This window comes from Pteropus alecto, unplaced genomic scaffold (assembly GCF_000325575.1).
Source record: "Pteropus alecto unplaced genomic scaffold, ASM32557v1 scaffold65, whole genome shotgun sequence".
Classification (NCBI taxonomy): Eukaryota; Metazoa; Chordata; class Mammalia; order Chiroptera; family Pteropodidae; genus Pteropus; species Pteropus alecto.
Window position 1 is genome coordinate 692096 of NW_006439191.1, and position 20413 is coordinate 712508.

General features: G+C 44.7%; 1 protein-coding gene across 3 annotated transcripts in view; it reads left to right on the forward strand.

Annotated features, from left to right (window-relative positions):
* The window catches only part of TP53BP2 (tumor protein p53 binding protein 2), a 36341-nt gene extending 16179 nt beyond the window's left edge, over positions 1–20162 (forward strand). For all 3 annotated transcript variants that reach the window (XM_025049844.1, XM_015592753.2, XM_025049845.1), the window contains 14 exons: positions 1213–1314; positions 3080–3254; positions 3916–4097; positions 4451–4615; positions 4964–5192; positions 6450–6557; positions 6879–7027; positions 7742–8201; positions 9330–10105; positions 10863–11000; positions 11705–11838; positions 12335–12501; positions 16364–16563; positions 19365–20162. In XM_025049844.1, the coding sequence (XP_024905612.1) occupies positions 1213–1314; positions 3080–3254; positions 3916–4097; positions 4451–4615; positions 4964–5192; positions 6450–6557; positions 6879–7027; positions 7742–8201; positions 9330–10105; positions 10863–11000; positions 11705–11838; positions 12335–12501; positions 16364–16563; positions 19365–19406 (3027 nt within the window). In that variant the 3' untranslated portion in view covers positions 19407–20162. The remainder of the gene's footprint in view (positions 1–1212; positions 1315–3079; positions 3255–3915; positions 4098–4450; positions 4616–4963; positions 5193–6449; positions 6558–6878; positions 7028–7741; positions 8202–9329; positions 10106–10862; positions 11001–11704; positions 11839–12334; positions 12502–16363; positions 16564–19364) is intronic.
* The last annotated feature ends 251 nt before the right edge of the window (positions 20163–20413 follow it).

Sequence of the window (20413 nt, forward strand, 5' to 3'; positions counted from 1 at the left end):
ATTCTTTTTTCACTCAGTCGCCTTTCACTTTTGTCAAAAATCAGTTGCCATATATATGTGCGGGGTTGTACTCTTCTGTTCCATCGATCTATTTATCTGTCTCGACGTCAATACCACACAGTATTGATTACGAAAACACTGTTAACTCTTGAAGGCAGGTCCTGTAAGTTTTCCACCTTTATTTTTTTCAAAGTTGACTTGGCTTTTTTAGATTCCTCATGTTTCCACATGGAATTTGGAGTTCGCTTGTCCGTGTGCACAGAAGCTGCCGGGATTTTGGTTGGGGCTCTGTCGAATCAGTGGGTCAGCTCGGGCAGCCTTGCCACTTTGTCGGTGTTGAGGTTTCCCCTTGCGACCACCAGGCGAGCCCCCTCCATGTACCTAGGTGTTCTTTCTCAGCAGCGTTTTGAAGTTTTCAGTGTATAGGACTTGCACATCTTCTGTTCATTTTATTTCTAAGTACTTCATATTTTTATGCCATTGTAAATGGTATTTAAATGTTTTTTTCCAATTTTTGGTTTTGCAGTTTTGCTAAATAATTTAGTTCTGGTAGCTTTTTTACAGATTCCACAGGATTTTCTTCATAGATGATTACGTTGTCTATGAGTTAGAAAGTTTAATTCTTCCTTTCCAACCTGGATACAAGGTATTTCTTACTCTGTTGCACTGGCCGGAACTTCTAGGACCATGTTGAACAGATGTTTTGGGCATCTTGCTTTTTGTTCCTGATGACCCACTGTATCTTGAATATTTTTAATGCTGGTGTCATATTTTTAATGGTCGTTCTGAAGACTGTATTTTAGGTTTGTTGCCAGTGCCCCAATATCATGTTATGTTATCAGACACTACTTTTTTAATGTAAATTAACTACAGAACAAGGTAATTGCAAATCGTTTAAAATTAAATAGTTTCAGCAGTCGGTTTCATTTATGTCACCAACTGTTGAAACTACTTAATTTTAAATTTACCACTTAAAATAAAAAAATATTGGTCTGTATAATAGGTAGTATATTTTACATCTTAATAAGTAAATGTGGAGGTATTATTATAAAAGTTAATGGTCTCTTTAGTATTATGGAAGAAAAATGGCTAAATAATTTTGTCACGATTGGTTCAGGTGAAGCTTATAAGTAGTGTAAATAGACTTCTGAGGGAGAAATCTCTACGATCCTTTTATAGTAAGTGGATATTTTGTTGGTGTTTTATCTGTAGGTTCATAGTCCTAGGATGGATCTGACTCTTGCTGAACTTCAGGAAATGGCGTCTCGCCAGCAGCAGCAGATCGAGGCCCAGCAGCAGATGCTGGCTACCAAGGTACGTCTCGCTCTAGAAGGCCGAGGAGGCCGCCGCTGTCTGCGCGAAGCCCTTTGCGTTCTGCCCTCCTTGTCATACTCTCGGCCCAAACGTCCCCTGCTGTGCGGTGTGTTCTCCTCTTTAACCACAGCACTTTGACCCCAGTCATTCGAGGTCTTCCTTACCTCTGATTCTGACCCAAACAGCCGAGCTCTGTAGGGTGTCAGTGAAGCAGGGCAGGCGGAAAGAACCCTTCAACTTCTTTGTGGAAGCTGCGCTGTTCTGAGTTCGTCCTGAGTCGTGGCTTATCGCAAGGGGGACTTTAAAGTCCTCTGGTGCTGGCACTCTCCCCTTCTGCCGCTCAGCACCGACAACATCCTGCTTGCCTTATTTGGGGACGTTCTCCACCTGCAAATTAATCTGAACCCTGGCCGTGAACAAGGAAAACATAAGAAGCCTTTCCATGGCTGCCACTGCGCCTGCCAGCCAGTGGCTTCCAGTCTGAACCAGATGTCATGGGACTTTCTGTGTGAAGGGCATTTTAGGCTTCGCAGGTTGTGCTGTCTCAGCCTTGCAGTTGTAGCCGGAAAGCAGCCATGGACAGCAGGGAAATGAACGGCTGCGGCTGTGGTTCAGTAAACCTGTACTTAAAAACTTACAACCCGCAGGCTGTAGTTTGCCAGCCCCTGGTCTAAGCACTCAGGATCTGCAGCTGACCAGTCAGTGTGTTCACTGACGCGGGGGTTGCCAGTTGATGGTTTGACATAGCGAGTTACGCAGCAGGACTTTGAGGTAGTGGCCAGGATTCTGTAAGGCAGTTCTCGGCGTGCACTGCGCCTGCCATGGCCGCCACCTAGGGTTCTTCTGCACCCAGACAGCAGCTTTTTCACAGTCATGTGCATCATTGCTTCTCAGACTTTTATAAGCATACAGATCACCTAAGAATCTTGTTAAAAATGTAGGTTCTGAGTCATTAGGTCTGGGTCAGGGTCTGAGATTTTGCATTTCTAGCAAGCTCCCAGGTGATGCCGATGGTACCTACCATTCTTGAGTAGCAAGGACATAAATTCAAACAAGTAGGTTGGTTGTTAACAGAATAAGTCTCTAACCTCAGGGTCTTATTTTGAATCTTTTTCTGTGTCATTTATATGTTTTAGACATAGTAATCTGAGAATTTTACCCTTTATTTTAAATTGTATGTCTCATTATTCAGTTTTAAAAATTTTAATATAATAGCGATAAAAATTTAAGTTGCATAATTGTGATTTTCTAAAGGTGTTAGGTAGTTCTTTGGCTCTTTTCCAAGTGTATTTATTGAGTGTATATTAACGAAGGTACAGAGAGATTTACATTTCACATTTTATTTAATTCTCACTATAGCCCAGTGAGGGCTGTTGATCATTCCGTTTTATAGATGAAGAAACAGATAGATGTGTCTCCAAAGCTTATCATTTAACAGCTTTCTTAGACTGCTGCCCATCTTTCTGTAAGTTTCTTCTTGACATCGTAGCCGCAGTTCATGGAGACTAGTTCCAGGATGCTGTGTAAGAACCACTCGGATTAAAAAAGCCTATCCCCAAGAGATTCTGAACTTGGGCTCAGGAGTGTCTGTTTTTAACAAACTTCCAAGGTAGTTCTGATGGCCATGTGTAGGACAGATGGTGAGACCAGGACAGTGTGACCGGTGCTCCTCAATCTTGGCATCTCAGGGTTGTGGTTAGATTATTTTTGGGTTAGTAGTGTCCTTGCTTGAAATGATATGCCCAATGAGAGCTTTTATCTTTAGGAACAGCGCTTGAAGTTTCTGAAACAGCAAGATCAGCGTCAGCAGCAACAGGCTGCTGAGCAGGAGAAGCTTAAGAGGCTAAAAGAAATAGCTGAGAATCAGGAAGCTAAGCTGAAGAAAGTGAGGGCACTTAAAGGCCACGTGGAGCAGAAGAGACTGAGCAACGGGAAACTTGGTGAGTCGTCCCCGTGTTTACTTCAGTGCTGGAGGCTACGTGTTAAACTGCGTGGCACAAACACACGTTGGTGTGGAACGTTTGTGCAAATCCATGGTGAGGAGGAAGAAGGGGAGGCTTCCTATGTAGAGAGCTTTAAAGTAATTTTCGGAGACGTATAATTCACTGTAGTTTGGGTGCTGCTGTTTCCCCTGAACTAAATTTAGCTATTGAATGTTTCCGGGTCCCTCAGTTACCTTTGGAAAATATAGTAAGAATTTGTTTTTTTTTTTCCTCTCTAAATATTTTTTGACTGAAAATTAGATGAAGGCAAAGATTTTTATTCTTTATCATCAGACTAATTAAATTAAAATTTTAGTGGTTTAATAGCTCCATTTACCACTTTAAAATTGAGATTAAAGATTCGACGAATTAATGGAGTTTAATTATATTCATGAACAGAGTCTACTAAAGATACATCCAGAATGAGGCACAGGTTTTTAGTGATAGCTCTTGATTTCAGTTTCTTATAAAAGAAATAGGTTAGCTCTAGGACATTTCTGGAAAATTTCTCTCTCTTTTTTAGAAAGTTTATTGTAAAGCCTGGTTGCCTGGGAAGTGATCTGGTTTGTTTGTTTTTTTTTTTTCTTTTCAATTGTTGCTTCTTTCCTTTTCATTCTAGTGGAGGAAATTGAACAGATGAATAGTTTGTTCCAGCAAAAGCAGAAGGAGCTCGTTCTGGCTGTGTCCAAAGTAGAGGAGCTGACGAGGCAGCTGGAGATGCTCAAGAACGGCAGGGTCGACGGCCACCATGACAACCAGTCCGCGGTGGCTGAGCTCGACCGTCTGTACAAGGAGCTGCAGGTAAGCCGCAGCGGGCCCTCCCCTCAGGAGCACACAGCTGTCCTCAGAAGTGGCAGGAAGTGCTGGGTTTCTGTCTCTTTTCCTTAAGAGGGGGCGCAGGGGAGGAAGACCTAAACCCCGGAGAGTCCAGAGTAAGCATGCTAGTACCTCACACAGGAAATCCGAGGCGTGCCTCGTCACTGCAGCCAGGGTCCGACACTGGAACTTAATCAGCCGGGCGCTGAGAAGCGTGGACGGCCGGCGGTCCTGACACTTTTACAAATGATACAATAGTCAACCACGTGATCATCTGTTTGAGAAATTTTCCTTCCTACTCCTTGGCTGCCTCTTTTGTTTTCCCCCGTTTTCTTCAGTTGAGAAACAAATTGAATCAGGAGCAGAATGCCAAGCTGCAGCAGCAGAGGGAGTGTTTGAACAGGCGGAATTCCGAGGTGGCGGTCATGGACAAGCGTGTGAACGAGCTGCGGGACCGGCTGTGGAAGAAGAAGGCAGCGCTGCAGCAGAAGGAGAACCTCCCGGTACGCGGGGCCGTCGGTGGTGGCCGGGAGGGGGCCCGGGGCCAGCCCAGCTGCCGCAGCGGCTCCTCGGAACCATGGCCCTGTGCCCTGTGCAGAGCAGAGACGGCGCGCACGGCGCCTCGGGAGACAGCCCACTGTTCTGTCACCCGCTGCCGCTGCCGTCACCCAGGCGGCTCTGCTTTTCTTTGTAATCAGTGCGGATGGGAGTTCGTCGTGCGCTGTTTCTTGTAGACTCCAGGGTTAGACCCTGACAGGGCTGAGTTTTAAACATCGTGGAAAGGTCACGGCCTTTTCCGAGTCTGATCCGGGCTGACTCGCCGCGCTGAAGGCCCCGTGCTCTCCCCTAAGGTCTCACCTGATGGAAGTCCGCCTCAGCAGGGGGTGTCGGCCCCGAGTCGCGTGGCTGCGGTCGGTCCCTACATCCAGTCGTCCACCATGCCGCGGATGCCGCCCCGGCCTGAACTGCTGGTGAAGCCAGCTCTGCCAGACGGTTCCTTGGCCGCGCAGCCCGCAGAGGGGCCCCTGAAAGTCCACACGCTGCCCAACATGCGGTCCGGGGCCGCTTCGCAGACGAAAGGTAATCGAGTCGTGCTCGAGCCCTTCCACAGCTTCGCTGCTCCCGTCCTCACGCTTGTTTTTCCCCACGTTGGAGTTTTGAAAAAATGTCTTCCTCTCCCCGTTCGTGTTTAGATTCTAAGAGTCCCCTTGTATTCTTCGCTAGTGCCACGATTGGTTTCTTAACCCTCAATAATACAGTTCTAGTCAGGCAATGAAATAGAATGTCATATTTTCACAAATCCGAAAGTTGTTTTGAATTCCCTCTTGTGAGTAAGGACATTTCGATCTGATGGTAATAACTCGAGAACTCGTCTTATTGTGTTAACACCCTGTATGCGTGGTTGGTGGTGTCACCTTTGCAGAGGGCGAGGCAGTGAATCCACCCTGTTCATAAACAGTGTTTCTTCTTCATATGTGCTCGTGTGTGAGAATGTGCCTGCCGAGAATTTTTGGAATAAAGGTAAACGTGTGGGGCGAGAAAGGGGACTAACAGAGGCACTCGTGTGAGTGATCTTTGCATTCTGCACAGTCCTCAGCTCCGAGGGGAGGCGCAAGCCAGTTTGGTGACAGGGAATGAAGGAGGAACTGTGGGAAAATCAGGGTAAAAACATTCTTCAATAACCCTATCATTTCGACCTCTGGAAGGAAAAAATATTGGCCAGATTGTCTCTTTTCTCTAGCCACTGTCATGTGCAGAAAATAGCTAACTCTCAAATTATTATTTTGCTGTAATTACCACTGTGAAGCAATAGTGCTACCTAGTCTGAGTTTTATTGTAGTTAACTTTTGTTTTGTTTCTATAAGGCAAAATAAAAGTTGTGGCTTTGAAACTTAAATATTAGTATAGAAAATACTTGAATACACTGATCTGTGAAAGACTGTGGTTGAAGTCATGGATTAAAATCTGCATTTTTGCCTTTTTGTTCTGCATGTATACTTATGGTGGTGTTATGTAAGATACACCTTCGAGCCTTGGGTCTGCCAAGTTGGGAATTGTTTTCTGGGTGTGATGATGATATTTTCTTACCCAGCGAAGAATCGTGTGTTCTTGCTGTTCAGAGCAGACTGTTTTCCATGATTAATTTTAAATTGACTCACGGGGGAATGTTTTAAGTTAGAATTGTAAAATCTGATATTTCCGAAATAAGTTTATTGGTATTGTTATGAGTCTGCAATTTAAAGCTGTTTTTAGAGTTTAAACTTTTAGCAGCAAAATGGACCATTAAAAATCTCTTTAGACTGCTAGGTTATTTGTGGTTGCTTTTCTGCATTCTAGGTTCTAAAATCCATCCACTTGGTCCCGACTGGAGTCCAAATGCAGATCTTTTCCCGAGCCAGGCCTCTGCTCCGGTACCCAAAAGCTCCGGGAGTGCTCCAGACCAAGGTGAGGTTCGTTTGTGCTACTCCTGAAATTTATATTTTGCATCTAAAAGGGGCTGTGTGTTCTTTTTCAGATAGTTTCTTTCCCAGTGTGTTTAAACTAGCAAAAAGATTTCCAGAACACCTTCATTTAACCAGGGAGTTAAGGCAGTACCAGCATTGTAGTGTTGGGGTGATTCTTTAATCAGCCTAATTGAAAGATAGGAGAACATTCCGTGAGTACAGGGTTTCAAAGAGATGGAGGCAAGGGAAACTTACACGTGAATAGGACCTTTTATTACAGACAGTTTGAGTATCAGTGTGGGTTTTTTCCTGTCTTCTTTAGCTGATGATGGGGAGGTTCCCCTGAGGGAGAAGGAGAAGAAAGTTCGCCCCTTTTCAATGTCTGACACAGTCGACCAGTCTGCTGTCCCTCCCTCGTTTGGGGCTCTGAGGAAGAATCAGAGCAGTGAAGACATCTTGCGGGATGCTCAGGTACTTAAGACTGTTCTACTTTAACAATTTATGGTGATTCTAAATGCATTTTTTAGAAGAGGGAAAGTATTATGTGAGGGAGACCAGGGAAAAATATATATATACATATCTGAAAGATTAGAAAATACAACAGTATTCTGTCACTTTAAATTCTGTTGCCTGAGTCTCTCTGTGGTGTCACTGTCTTGGAGGATGACTCACATACTTGCTTCTGGGTCGTATTTCATGTGATTCTCTAAATATGAGTGCATCGAAGAACATTGTATTTGTGCTGCTCAGTTACCTTGTGTCTTCAAAATTTGGAGCCGAGGTTGCGTCAGATGATCTGATGGTGAATCTTTGTTAGGATTCCAGCCTTTGACAACCCGGTTATGGCTGTGTACTCTGAGTTAGGTGTTCTGTACCACAGTGGCCTAGATCGCGTGAACAAGAATGGTCTGTTACTGATGCCGTCTGTGCCTGCGTGAAGGCAGTTAGAAGTTTTCAAGGGGGCACTTAGGGTTGCCCAAGGAGGAGGTCTTACAGGGCAGGAATTGTACTGCATTACACAAGTCCCCTGTTAAATGTGATTAAATTCAGAGGTTTAAAACTGTAATGATTTAAAAATGTAGAGCTAGTATTTTTAGTGTATGTGTACATTCATGAAATTAGATTATTTGGAACAGTACTTTTATTGTTTTTTTTTGTGTGTGTGTGTGTGTGTGTGTCTTACAGGCTGCAAATAAAAATGTGGCAAAAGTACCACCTCCTGTTCCATCAAAACCCAAACAGATTAATTTGCCTTATTTTGGACAAGGGAATCAGTCACCATCAGACATTAAGCCAGATGGAAATTCTCAGTTGTCAACAGCTATCACATCCATAGGAAATAAACCCAAAACAGCAGGGCAGCAGCAGAGGGTACTGCTGTCCCCTGGTGTACCTTCAGGTGGCCAGGACCAAACCCTTATTCCAGGTTCCAAGCAAGAAAGTCCACCTGCTGCTGCTGTCCGGCCCTTCACCCCCCAGCCTTCCAAGGACGCCCTGCTTCCCCCCTTCAGAAAACCCCAGACCGTGGCGGCCAGCTCAATATACTCCATGTATACACAGCATCAGGCTCCTGGAAAAAACTTCCAGCAGGCCGTGCAGAGTGCGTTGACCAAGACACATCCCAGAGGGCCACACTTCTCCAGCGGTAAGGTTCTCGGTCTTCCTTCCACCTGCGTGCATGATGTGTAGGTCCTGCACCAGAGCGCTCATCCAGCAGTAAGCCAAGTGGCTAGGCCCTGTTCGATGCTTTCGTTCTGAGAGTTTTAATTGTGGCTTCTCTTCTGAATTGGGAATTTAAAATTAGTTTCTGCTAGACGTCAGCTACTGCAGCAGACATCGATGATAATAGATGAATAAAATGAAATACTGTGAAAATAATAAATGAAGAAAATGGATGAATAAAACCTACAGGAAAGACACGGCGTTGAATTCCCCGGGGCACCTGTTTCCACTCACCCGTGAGAACTCGGGGATAACCCTCTGCTGTGTTTTCAGTTGCTCTAATGAAGACACAGCCGCTGGTTAAATATAAAAACGTAAAAGGATTACTCTGTGTTAAACGTACATAATCTGGTAATTTGTGGGGCTCTTTTCTAAGAGTCATTTGTTTGTAGGATTAGAATAAAATTCACCATGTTTTAATGGAAGGAAAATGGCTTTCTAGTCAGGGAATAAGCACATAATCGTGGCCTAAAATGTCATAGTTAGCAAAAAATATATATGCTGCATCTTACTGTTACAGGTCTCAATGAAAACTGCTAATAGGATAATTTGGGGATTAGATCATTGTGATAGAATCAGTATGTTAAGGGGAATAGTTTGGCAAATATTAGTGGCTCTTAATTTTGTAAGCCAAATACGATTTTTCACATGGATTTACTTTTGAAAATTATGAAAGATGAGATAGTGTGTGTTTAGTTTTAATCTGGGCGTACCAATTTTCATTGATTCTACATTTTTTTTACATTTTGACATTTTAAATTTGGACACGGCAGTCAGTGATTTCTTACAATTACAATTGACGGCATTTTCTTAGTGATACATGGCATAATGGTGCTTGTAACAATCAGTGGGGGTTTTGATTCTGTAATAACTTTATTATGCAAAGATGGAAGCCTTGCTTTGTCATTTATTTTAAAAAATGAGTTGTTGTGAAGGGTATTATGTAGTAAATATGAAATTGAAAGAGGCTTTAGTTATCGTTACCTCTGTCTGTCGCCCGCCAGTTTGGGTTGGGTAATACTAAGCAGGACTTCTTTCTGTTTCTGATCAGTCTATGGCAAGCCTGTGATAGCCGCTGCCCCCAGTCCCCAGCAGCTCCCAGAGCACATGTACGCCAGTAACCAGGGCAAACCCGGGAGGCCGGAACCAGAAACAGAGCCTGCTGCTTCGGTTCAGGAGAACCATGAAAACGAAAGAATTCCTCGACCACTCAGCCCAACCAAATTACTGCCTTTCTTATCGAATCCTTACCGAAACCAGAGCGATGCGGACTTAGAAGCCCTACGAAAGAAACTGTCTAATGCACCACGGCCCCTAAAAAAACGGAGCTCTATTACGGAGCCAGAGGGTCCAAATGGGCCGAATATTCAGAAACTTTTGTACCAGAGGACTACCATCGCTGCCATGGAGACCATCTCTGTGCCGTCATACCCGTCCAAGTCGACCTCGGTGACCGCCGGCTCGGAAAGCCCAGTAGAAATCCAGAATCCGTATTTATGTGCAGAGCCGGAGAAGGAGGTAGTCTCTGTGGTTCCTGAGCCAGTGTCCCCAGAGGAAGCCGGGAGCGCCAGTGCGGGGAACAGTGACCTGCTAGCTCCTTCTCCGGGCCTTGATTATGTGCCTGAAGGAGTCCCAGACAGCAGCCCAACCTTCCAGAGTAGCGTGGAAGAACCAAATCCAGAGGCTCCCCATCTGCTCGAAGTGTACCTGGAGGAGTACCCCCCGTACCCCCCGCCGCCGTACCCGTCAGGGGAACCCGAGGCGCCAGGGGAAGATGCTGGGAGCATGCGTCCGCCTGAGGTCACCGGGCAGGGGTCTCTGCCTCCCGTAAGTAGTGCGACATCTCACGGTCATTCTTGGACCCTGGTCACGCTTCTAGGTGGGTGATTGTCAGAACTCAGTGAAACGCCAGCCAGCAAGTACGGCCATTCGCAAAAGGAGGTTTGTGTTAATTTGCATATTGTGGCAAATGTGTTATGCAGTTTGCCTTTTATTCTGTGATTCCGTTGGCATAGAGTGGGTCTTATAAATGTTTTCAAAATTCACTATATTTAGTATAAGGAACATTTTTGTTTTTTCAGGAGAACTGTTTTTTTGTGTGGGTGAAGGAGACGGTTTTATTCTTAGGCCTGTAACTGTCACATCTGTTTGCTCTTCTCAGCCAGTGTCACATATTAGGGAAGCACCACTGGACTGGGACGAGAAGATCTGGGTTTGAAACTTTGATCGCTAGTTTCGCTCTGTGAAATCAGGCCGAGGCTTCACCTTTTCATTGCTAATACCACTCTTTCAGACTTCACTTTTTGTAGCAGTGAAATTTATTTTGGGTGTGGTGTTTACGTGGAAACTCAGACTTCCAACGCTGATACAATTAGAAGGGTCTGGATGAAATGGGTACAGGGCGAGGTGGGCACTTTCGTAGCCTCTTCCTCACCTTCAGCTTAGTGTGAAAGTCACGGGGTGGTGTGATGACCTGTAACACTTGTAAGTTTTTCTGAAGCTTCGTATGTTTTGACTCAGGCATGTTGTTGTTGGTCTCTTGTTTAGACCAGGATCCTTAATTTTCCATGCATTTCTCCTGCAGGGCAAAAGGACCAACTTGCGTAAAACTGGTTCAGAGCGAATTGCTCATGGAATGAGGGTGAAATTCAACCCCCTTGCTTTACTTCTGGATTCATCTTTGGAGGGAGAATTTGACCTTGTACAGAGAATTATTTACGAGGTATGATTTAGTTTCTTAAACTCAACTTCGTATTGTAGTTTGTTTTAAAGCTCTAATCAGAAAGCTACTACAGAGAAATTGTATTTTTAAGTTGTTTTGTTTTGGGGGCACGGGGTTGTCGAGAGAAACACTTAAGCATGCCCCAAAACAGGCTTTGCTATTCTAAAGGTGTGATCGTAAAATTTTTGATGATGCTGAAGTTCAGTTTTCTCTGGGGGTCCTCTAGAGTACTTTTCTTTCTTGGGGAGCTCATTGCCTTCCTTTAAAAATTGCTGTGTGTGGATTTGTACCAGGCATGTTAAATTACAGATATGGCCCGTCCTTTTCAGAAGCCTACTATTTAAAATATTTTTAGTTGACCTTTTTTCCTTTCCATGGAAAATGTCACTCTGCTAGACACTAATTTGTGGTGGGAAGTTGGAGGCTAAATAAACAAAAATGACTATAAGGGTATAGTTTCTGGTACTTCAATTTTTAAAAAGCCTTTTTATAGTGAGGGCCTACTTAATTTGGCTATTCCGTCTGCCTTATTTCTAGAATTGTTCTTGGTATAGTTTTTTTGGCTCCTGTAGGTTTTAATTATGATTTAAACAAAACAGAACAGATGAGTCTATTTCTGTTCTCATGATTCTAAAGAGCTAGTTAATAGTAACAGTTCAGGTGACAAGAAATTAGAGTGACGGTCACTCTTATTGATGTTACAGGTTGATGACCCAAGCCTGCCTAATGATGAAGGCATCACAGCTCTTCACAATGCTGTGTGTGCAGGTCACACAGAAATCGTGAAGTTCCTGGTGCAGTTTGGCGTGAACGTCAATGCTGCTGACAGCGATGGATGGTAAGATTTCCCTGAAATGCCATTCAGCCTTGAGCAGTGTCTGCCGTGCGGGCGGTGGCCTCACCATGCCGTTGGCGCTGTTGGGGGCAAGGAGGTGCGTCCACGTGTGTCCCACACGGCTCGTGGTGCAGGAGAAGCGTGGTGGGCGATTTGGAGGCATTAGCGTGTGTCATCTCACTCCCGTTCCGGAAGCGTGTGGAGTTTTTAAAGTTTAGTGGTTAAATAGAAGAAGAAATGTCACAAAGTGGAACACAGTGAATTATCCTGCTTCAGCCAATTTGAGAGATGCTGAGTTAAGCAAGGTCTCCCCCTCCAGCCCTGACTCCCTGAAACTTCCTGAGTCTTTAATATACTGATTTAAAAAACCTGTAAGGGTTTTTGGTAGGGGGCTTAGTAAATGATGGGCTCCAGAATTTCCTTTACAGATTGGTCATCACAGCCGTTGTCATTCAGTTTAGAGCAGCATCGCTAGTCTTTGCCGTGTCTTACTCCTCAGGACTCCGCTGCATTGTGCAGCCTCCTGTAACAACGTCCAGGTGTGTAAGTTTTTGGTGGAGTCGGGAGCCGCCGTGTTTGCCATGACGTACAGTGACATGCAGACTGCCGCCGACAAGTGCGAGGAAATGGAGGAGGGCTACACCCAGTGCTCCCAGTTTCTTTACGGTGCGTAACGTTTCGTTCTGCATGACTCGATCACCGTTCTAACTTATCCTGTATCTCTAGGGTATAACTCGGTAAGTATTTGGAAAAACATTTGTATGTTGTGCATAGCCCTGGGCATGTGGTTAAGGGCAGCCTCAGTCACAGACGGTCATGCAGCCTTCGTGAGCGTGCCTAGAAGCAGCCGCTGTCGGGGACATCTTCAGCTACGAGAGACACTGATGCAGTGTCTGATCTAATGGCGTTAATGGCTTTTGACCATCAAAGGATCCTCTGCTAAGACTTCAATGTTTAGTGAGCGATGGTGGATCTAGATGATCAAGAGAAATGCAGTGTTGGTATAAGAACCCAATTGACCCAAGTTTTCCTGCTACATCAGATTTGACAAAGTTAAGTAAAGGCAACACGTATTTTAGAGCTAATTTTTTGGTTCTTTTGTTTTCTCGATTTTGGGTTTATGATTCTGATAACATCAGCTCTGTACCTAGAGAAGAATGGACTAAGGTTTTAGGTGGATTGTTTGGCATTTTTATTTACAAGGAAAATTTCTTTTATTTACAAGTCTTAGAAGTTGAGGTCAATTTTCTTTCTCATTTGGCTTGAGAGGAATTGAGAAGGGGAAAGAGAGACAAATGAGAAGGTCCCCGGCCTCCATGCCGCTGGCTTCCAGCCACTCTGGAACTCCTTTGCCGGTTGACTGAACGACTCCTGAGGTTAAAGCCAGGCTCTGTCGTCTCCACATTTTCCCTGTTTGGCCCGGCCCGTTTGCAGGCTCGTGGCGAGCGGGACAGGGTTAGAGAGAGAACAGCAAACCTCAAGTTCTCTTTGTCGCTCAGCTGTCATGGTGTGTGGGGGGTGGGAGGGCAGTGAGTTCCCTGCATTTTCTTTTTTAAATTATTTTTAAGTTTTTTTTTATTAGTTTTAGGTATACAGTTCATTGCTAGACATTTGTAGAGTTTATGAAGTGATTCCTCCATTACTCCATTGCCCGTCTGGCTCTGCACACGGCGATCACAGTACTGTCGACTGTACTCCCTCCGCCGTGCTCTACATCCCTGACTGTTTCGTAACCACTAACTGGTACTTCTTTGTCCCTTCACCTTTTTCTCCAGCCCCGTCTCCGCTCTGGCAGTCATCAGATTGTCCTCTGTATCCGCGAGTCTGTTTTTATTTAGTGTGATCTTTTCGTTCCTTAGATTCCACATGTAAGTGAAAGCATATGGTATTTATCTTTCTGTCTGACTTATATCACTCAGCACAATAACCTCTAGGTCCATCTATCTCATTGCATATGGTAGGATTTCATGTTTCTTAATGGCTGTGTAATATTCCATCGTATATATGAGCCATAACTTCTTTATCTGGTTGTCTGATTGATGGTCATTTAGCTTCTGTATCTTGGCTTTTGTGAATAGCACTGCCACGAACGTAGGGGTGCATAGATCTTTACAAATTAGTGTTTCGATTTTCTTTGGATAAATACCCAGATGCGTAATTGCTAGGTCAAAAGGTAGTTCTGCTTTCACCTGTCAGTTTTTATTGTTGATAGTTATGATTACTTTTTGTTTATGTTGTGAACTCCGGACCCAGGAGTAATTTTGATATATCGAGATATTATTTTTAAAATCAATATGATGTTAATATATATTTTCTGTTAAATGTCTTGGTCATCACGAGCTCTATTTAAGTATGGAATGTGATTTTTAAAATCATTTAGAGACATCTGATAAGATCTTTTTAACTTACGAAACACGGTGCAGACACAGTAAGTGTTTCTGACAAAGATGCGCAGTTTAAACGGTAACGGTAACAGACAACAACGAGTGTCGCGTGTCCCACTTAGGACACAGCATGGTTCCCTCTGCCGCGGCCTGGCCGCCCCGTCCCGCCGTGGCCCCCACATCCATGGGTCCCCACATCCGCCGCGGCTGCTCCCTTGAATTTTGTTTCTCATGTCTGTCATCCCTTCCTTTTAAAAAAGTTATCTCACCTGCATGTGAATCTTATGACTGATACTGTTCAGTTTTGCGTGCTTTTGAACTTTCCGTGAAGTGCAGTGCGTCGGTGACTCTCTGGCTCGCCTTTCTCCTTCGCCACGTTTTTGAGATTCCTCTGTGCTGCTGCGCGCAGCTGTGCTTTCTCTTCCCTGGGCTGTGCTGTTCCATTTTGTGGCTGTAGCACAATTTATCTTTCCGTTCTACTCTTGACAGACATCAGCCTGTTTGCTTCTTTCTTCAGTTGTAAACACTGGTCCTGTGACCATTTTGTGCTTGTCTCCTGGTGTCTGTCTAGAAGCAGAATTGCCAGGTCACAGTGGTGCAGAGAGTCCCTTCTGCCCCGTGTTCTCTTTGACCCGTGTGGACTTGCAATATCACACCGTGGTTGTAGTTTGCATTTCCTAGATTACCAGTGATACAGAGCATGTTTTTTTTCAAACAGTAATTTGTAAACTCTTAGTTTGGTAAATAGCACAGGCATGAGAAATTTTCTTCCCATTCCTAATAATTTTTTAGAAGTGAGACTCAAGTTGTTATTTTGAATATACTAAAGTATCCAGAATTTCTCATCCACCTCCTTCCCCATTCCTATCCCAGATGATGAGTCTGGCCAGCTTGAAAACTTCGTGGAATTACAGTTATGTGAAGTACCGTTGTCCTCGTGAATCTCGCTAGCATGCTTTGTATGTCTTATTTAAACAGGAAGGTCGGGAATTACTTGTCCCCATTGGTAGAAACCTAACCATTTAGGTTGGCAGAACCTTCTTTTGGAAAAGAAACAATTTCATGCCCCGAATGAGAGAGAGATATTGCATGCTGCGTCATATTAATCGATATTGGAATAATAAGTTCATAGTGTTCACATAAGTCGAAAAAACTGACTATTCTAAAGCAAGCAGATATTTTCCTGGCGTTTCTAGAAACATAAAGGTGAAAGTAATCGTGAACTCAGCTGCTCAGCTCCGCACTGCTGCGTCCTTTCCTTTGTGGTCATCGTGCTGTGCCCATTGGACAGAGGCATGAGTGGAGAAAGGTGACACTTAATGTAGTAGTTACTTTGTGAATCTGTTATTAACTCTGGTGAAAAGTGGACTTTTGAGATTTATTTTTCCTCTCCAGTTTGTGAATTTCAGTATCTTTTAGAATTCAGATTCTCACTATCTTAGAGCTGGCTACATACAGACTTAGAGCCTCTCTAAAACACTTAGCCACGTTTCTACATCCTAGCATGTTTTATAATTTTTTTTTTTTTTTTTATCTCTCCCCAGTTGGAAGCTGGTAGAGCCCACTTTAGTAGGTGCGCAGCCCTTCTGCCCTTTTCCTCTCTCTGCCCTGAGCTTTGGACGGGAGGGGAACGCAGTACTGTTTCCAGGGTCCCGTGGCCATCGCACTTAGGAGCGGGCTAAGATCCGACGGGCATATGTCCACTTTTCACACCCTGGACTCGAGCAGCTCTTTATTTATTTATTTATATTCATTCATTCATTCATTCATGGTGGGCCAGCCTTCTTTTTTCATTCCCGGGTCACACGCTTTTGTATTCTGAGTCAGACCAGTGTTGAGAGCGGGGCAGCTCTCTTTTTTTATTCCTGGGTCACAGACGCTTTTGTATTCTGAGTCAGACCAGTGTTGAGAGCTGCCCAGGTGTGTGAGTTTTCAGAGCTGTGGCACCTGCTAATTGGCCCTCTGCGCCACGGGCCTTCCGCCCCGGCCCCGCCAAACCTGTCTGTCGTGAACGTTCAAGGCGGTACATTCCGACGTGGCAGCGCGTGCCCACGTGTCCTCTGGTTTTGTTCCGCGAAAAGTTCTTGAGGGCGATATTCTCTGAGTTACGTATTCTGTGCTGTCTCTTGCCATCTCGATTTTAGGAGTTCAGGAGAAAATGGGCATCATGAACAAAGGAGTCATTTATGCTCTTTGGGATTATGAACCTCAGAATGACGACGAGCTGCCCATGAAGGAGGGGGACTGCATGACGATCGTCCGCAGGGAGGACGAGGATGAGATCGAGTGGTGGTGGGCACGGCTGAGTGAGAAGGAGGGCTATGTGCCCCGCAACCTGCTGGGGGTAAGTGGCCACGACAACGGCGTCTTCCGTGTGTCCGAGAGGGGCTGGGCGGAAACCGCGGTGGGACTGAAAAATATCGATAGCCTTTAGGTTTAGACTTACAGCCACGTTTTCGATGATTTCGGTTATGATCAACAGCACATGTATAGAGGGCACAAGGCTCGTCTGCTTTTATAAAAAGGTAACTGGATAATGTGATAGGAATCGAGCTTATGACATTTGAAAATTTAAATTTGTTTAAATCAGGATCTGTAAATCTGGCAGTGAGCTTGAACAAGACACTAACAAGATTTTTTTTGTTCTTTCTCTACTATTTGATTTTAAGTTTCATAGAAACCAATAAAATAAAAGGTCATAGCACATAAACCAGTAACACACATTGGTGTGAAGGGAGGACTGTCATCAGATAAACGTCAGCAGTATTGTCAGGGAAAAGGCTAGCTGGAGTGTTCGGACAGAGGCAGCAAAGAGGAAATGGGAAACAGTGCATCAGGCTCTTTTACGGTCCCCGTATCCCCTTGTACGGCTGTGTGTGCGGCTGTGTGTGTGTAGGGCGCACACTTGACAAAGGGGGAGAAATGATAAGGATAACTGAGGGACTGAGCTAGAAGCTTAAAGGTACAAGTGCTCGCAGAAGCTGCTGCTGGCGAGGAGGTAGGCGCATCTGGGGCGAGGCTGGGCCCCTGTGGCCCGGACGCACAGTGCACAGATCAGGAGCCCTGGCTCCGGTTCCGGCAGGCTTAGGATCCGGGCCAGGACAGTAGAGGGACATAGGGGAGCTGGAGGGGACGTCCTCCTGAGGTTGTTGCGAGGAGCAAGCAGTATCTGACGTATAGCAGATGGGAGATGTTTTTATTGGCATTTTCTTCAGCTGTTGGACAGACATGGTCTGGGGCACATGGAACTTCTGCTCCGGCCTTGAAGCCCGAATTGGGGTTCTGTCTGGGTGTCCTCTGCCTCGGCATTTCTTGCTGTGGAGTTGGTTAAAATGACCCCAGCGTCGGGACCTGGCTGTCTGGGCTCTGGCCAGCATCTCCTCCTCCCCACTCTCCCTTGTCCATTGTTGTTTGTCTTATGTGCAGCATGGGTGACTTCATCCGTCCCGACTGCTGCCTTCCAGATAGCAGACTTCATGATGAAACAAACATTTGGGGTTTAGACAGTATTCCTTCACAGGATCATAATGTAAATTAGTAGAGAAAAATGAAAGTGAAAAAAATTAGAAATGGAGCCCTTTAAAAAAGCTTTCAAGTTACCAGATGAAAGTAGGAACGGAAAGGTGGTTCTCTTTCGAGCAGCCCCGTTTGCTTCTGCGACGTCCGGAGCCCCAGAGAAATGTGACGTTTGTGTGCAGCCACTTTCCGTCTCTACAAACCGCAACAGCAGATGAGCAGTTTCACGTTTGCACTTTCCTACCTGAGCAGAGCTCTGCCTCTTAGAACCAGTTGCTTACTTGAGTCTTAATTTTCTAACAAAGAGGTCCCGTGGTTATTGACACGTGGGGAGAGTGATTTATTCCCAAGTGCGGAAGCCGTTGGCCGGAGGCTCAGTCCTGCTCCATGTGTACGGCCCTCAGAAGGTTCCGAAATCAACAGACTGGAGATTTTCATCTCAGTCTGACATTTAAATATTCTCAGCCCTTTGGAAATCTGTTCTGGGTAGAAGTGGCTTCTACACCAGTGGTCCCCAACCTTTGACCAGAGCTCTTGTAAGAATCTGCTGCCTGATGCTCTGAGGCGGAGCTGAGGCAGTGATGCTGGCGCTGGGGAGCGGCTGCAAATACAGACGAAGCTTCGCTCACTTGCCCGCCACTCACCTGCTATGCGGCCCGGTTCCTAACAGGCCGTGGACTGGTGCCGGTCCTTGGCCCAGAGGTTGGGGACCCCTGTTCTACACAATTTTTTCTGGTTCCTTTTAAAAAAGGAAATTGCATAAATGTTAAATTTTTAGTCAGAGACTCAGATATGAGTCTAGAATATTGTATTGGCTAAATAGCTTTCCTCTGATAAATAATTCTTTATATAGTACTGATCCACCGGTTTGCTCCCTAGTTTCCTAGCTGTAAGTCTGACTCTGCTTTCTTTCAGTAAACCTTTTTTCCTGCTTTGTCTAGGCGGAGGAGGAGGGGAGGAGGGCTTTTGTTTAGTTTGCCAGTTGAATTATTGGTTTGACTTGTTCTTGGCTTCAAGACTAGAGAGCTTGTGACCTTCACACACACGCTTCTCTTCAGCACTTGCAATGGAAAACACAAACCCACAAATTCCTAAAACACAACACTCCACTTATCCTTCCTTATGTCTGTAGACTTTTAGTCTGGCATTTCGTTCCTGACGGTCTCGAGTCCCATGACACAGCGTTATGACTGTGGTGAATCAGGTTAAAAGAGACTCTGATCTATTCTCTCTCCCTTGGAGTAGCAGCTCCCATACTGGAGCTCACAGCATATATTGCAAATCACCTTCAGCAGTTCGTATTCTTATTAGACTTGATTTACAGTCCAGCAGGCTGTGCAGATTGAGTTCATGCTTAGCCATCGTGGATTTTTATATCAATTCATACCAAGGTATTGTCACCATTAAGGGACCCTGTGACTTTTGAATGTCCTTATAGAATAGCTGATTAGGAGAATTGCTAAATGTGAGTCTTGGTGTCCTCAGGCAGTGTTAGGTGCTGTCACATGACAGAATGAGTCCCTTCTTTAGTTTAATTTCTCTCCTTTGCCACCCCCAATATTTCTTGAGATTTTGTTATACTGGCCAATGTTTGTACAATGTATAAATATTTTATAAACTCTTTTACAGCTATACCCAAGAATTAAACCAAGACAAAGGAGTTTGGCCTGAAACTGTATAGAAGTATAGTTAATGAAGAATTAATCTCTGTTATCACTAAGAAGTAATATGATTGTTTTTGGCACAAATTTCACAACTTATTTTAATGACAATGTAACTTGAAAGCCATGAAGAATGTGCTCTGGAAGAAAATGAAGGGTTGAAGCACTCACTGTCAGTGGGGGGCATTCAGCACCGTGAACGGAGCGCCTACGTAAGCCGACCTAACGGCGCTGGGGTTCCAGGTGCACTCAGAAGGATGCTCAGTGACAATCTTGTTTCCCACAAGAAGTGGTACCATTTATTGGGCTGCTGGGAAATCAGCTCCATGTCCTGCTCCACTGGAGTTTTTCAGCACCTGCCCTCGTACCTGTCCTCCCACCGGAAAGGACTAGCGCCATCACGGCGCCACCTCTGATTGTCCCCCAGCACTAGCAGGCCCTCGGGACCCACACGAAGGCTCGAAGGTGTCGCACCCCTGGATGTCGTCAGTGAAGAATTGTTGGCTGGTCGTCAGTGAGCAATAACTTTGTTACATGAGTTCTCGTAGCATTTTAAAAATTATACGTGTATTTGAAGTATTGAAAGCAAGCTACACTACAGGTAATTAGGTTTAGAATCTTGTTTTTAGGCTGAATTTGAATCTATATTTATTGCCTTTTGTATCTTGGAAATTAGAGATTTGTTATAGATTTACCCATAATATTTGTCGAGATCATAGGTGACTTAAAAACAATTGTAATAAAATTAAACTTTTCGACGCTAAGATTTTTACTGGTTTTAGTTTCTGATGTCATCAACGGCCTTAAGATTCACCCGCCATTGCAATATCATACCCAGCTGAAAAATAATTTCTTTACCAGCCATGTGATTAAGAAATATTTATTTGCTTACAGAAAACTCTGCGTTTTGCAATTTATGAGTTTTGTGGTGGTCTTTGACATGGAATTCAGTTTCTTTCTTTAAGATCTTAGGGACCATGGGTGGTAGAATAGGCTGTTTTAGTGTCCTCATTTTAT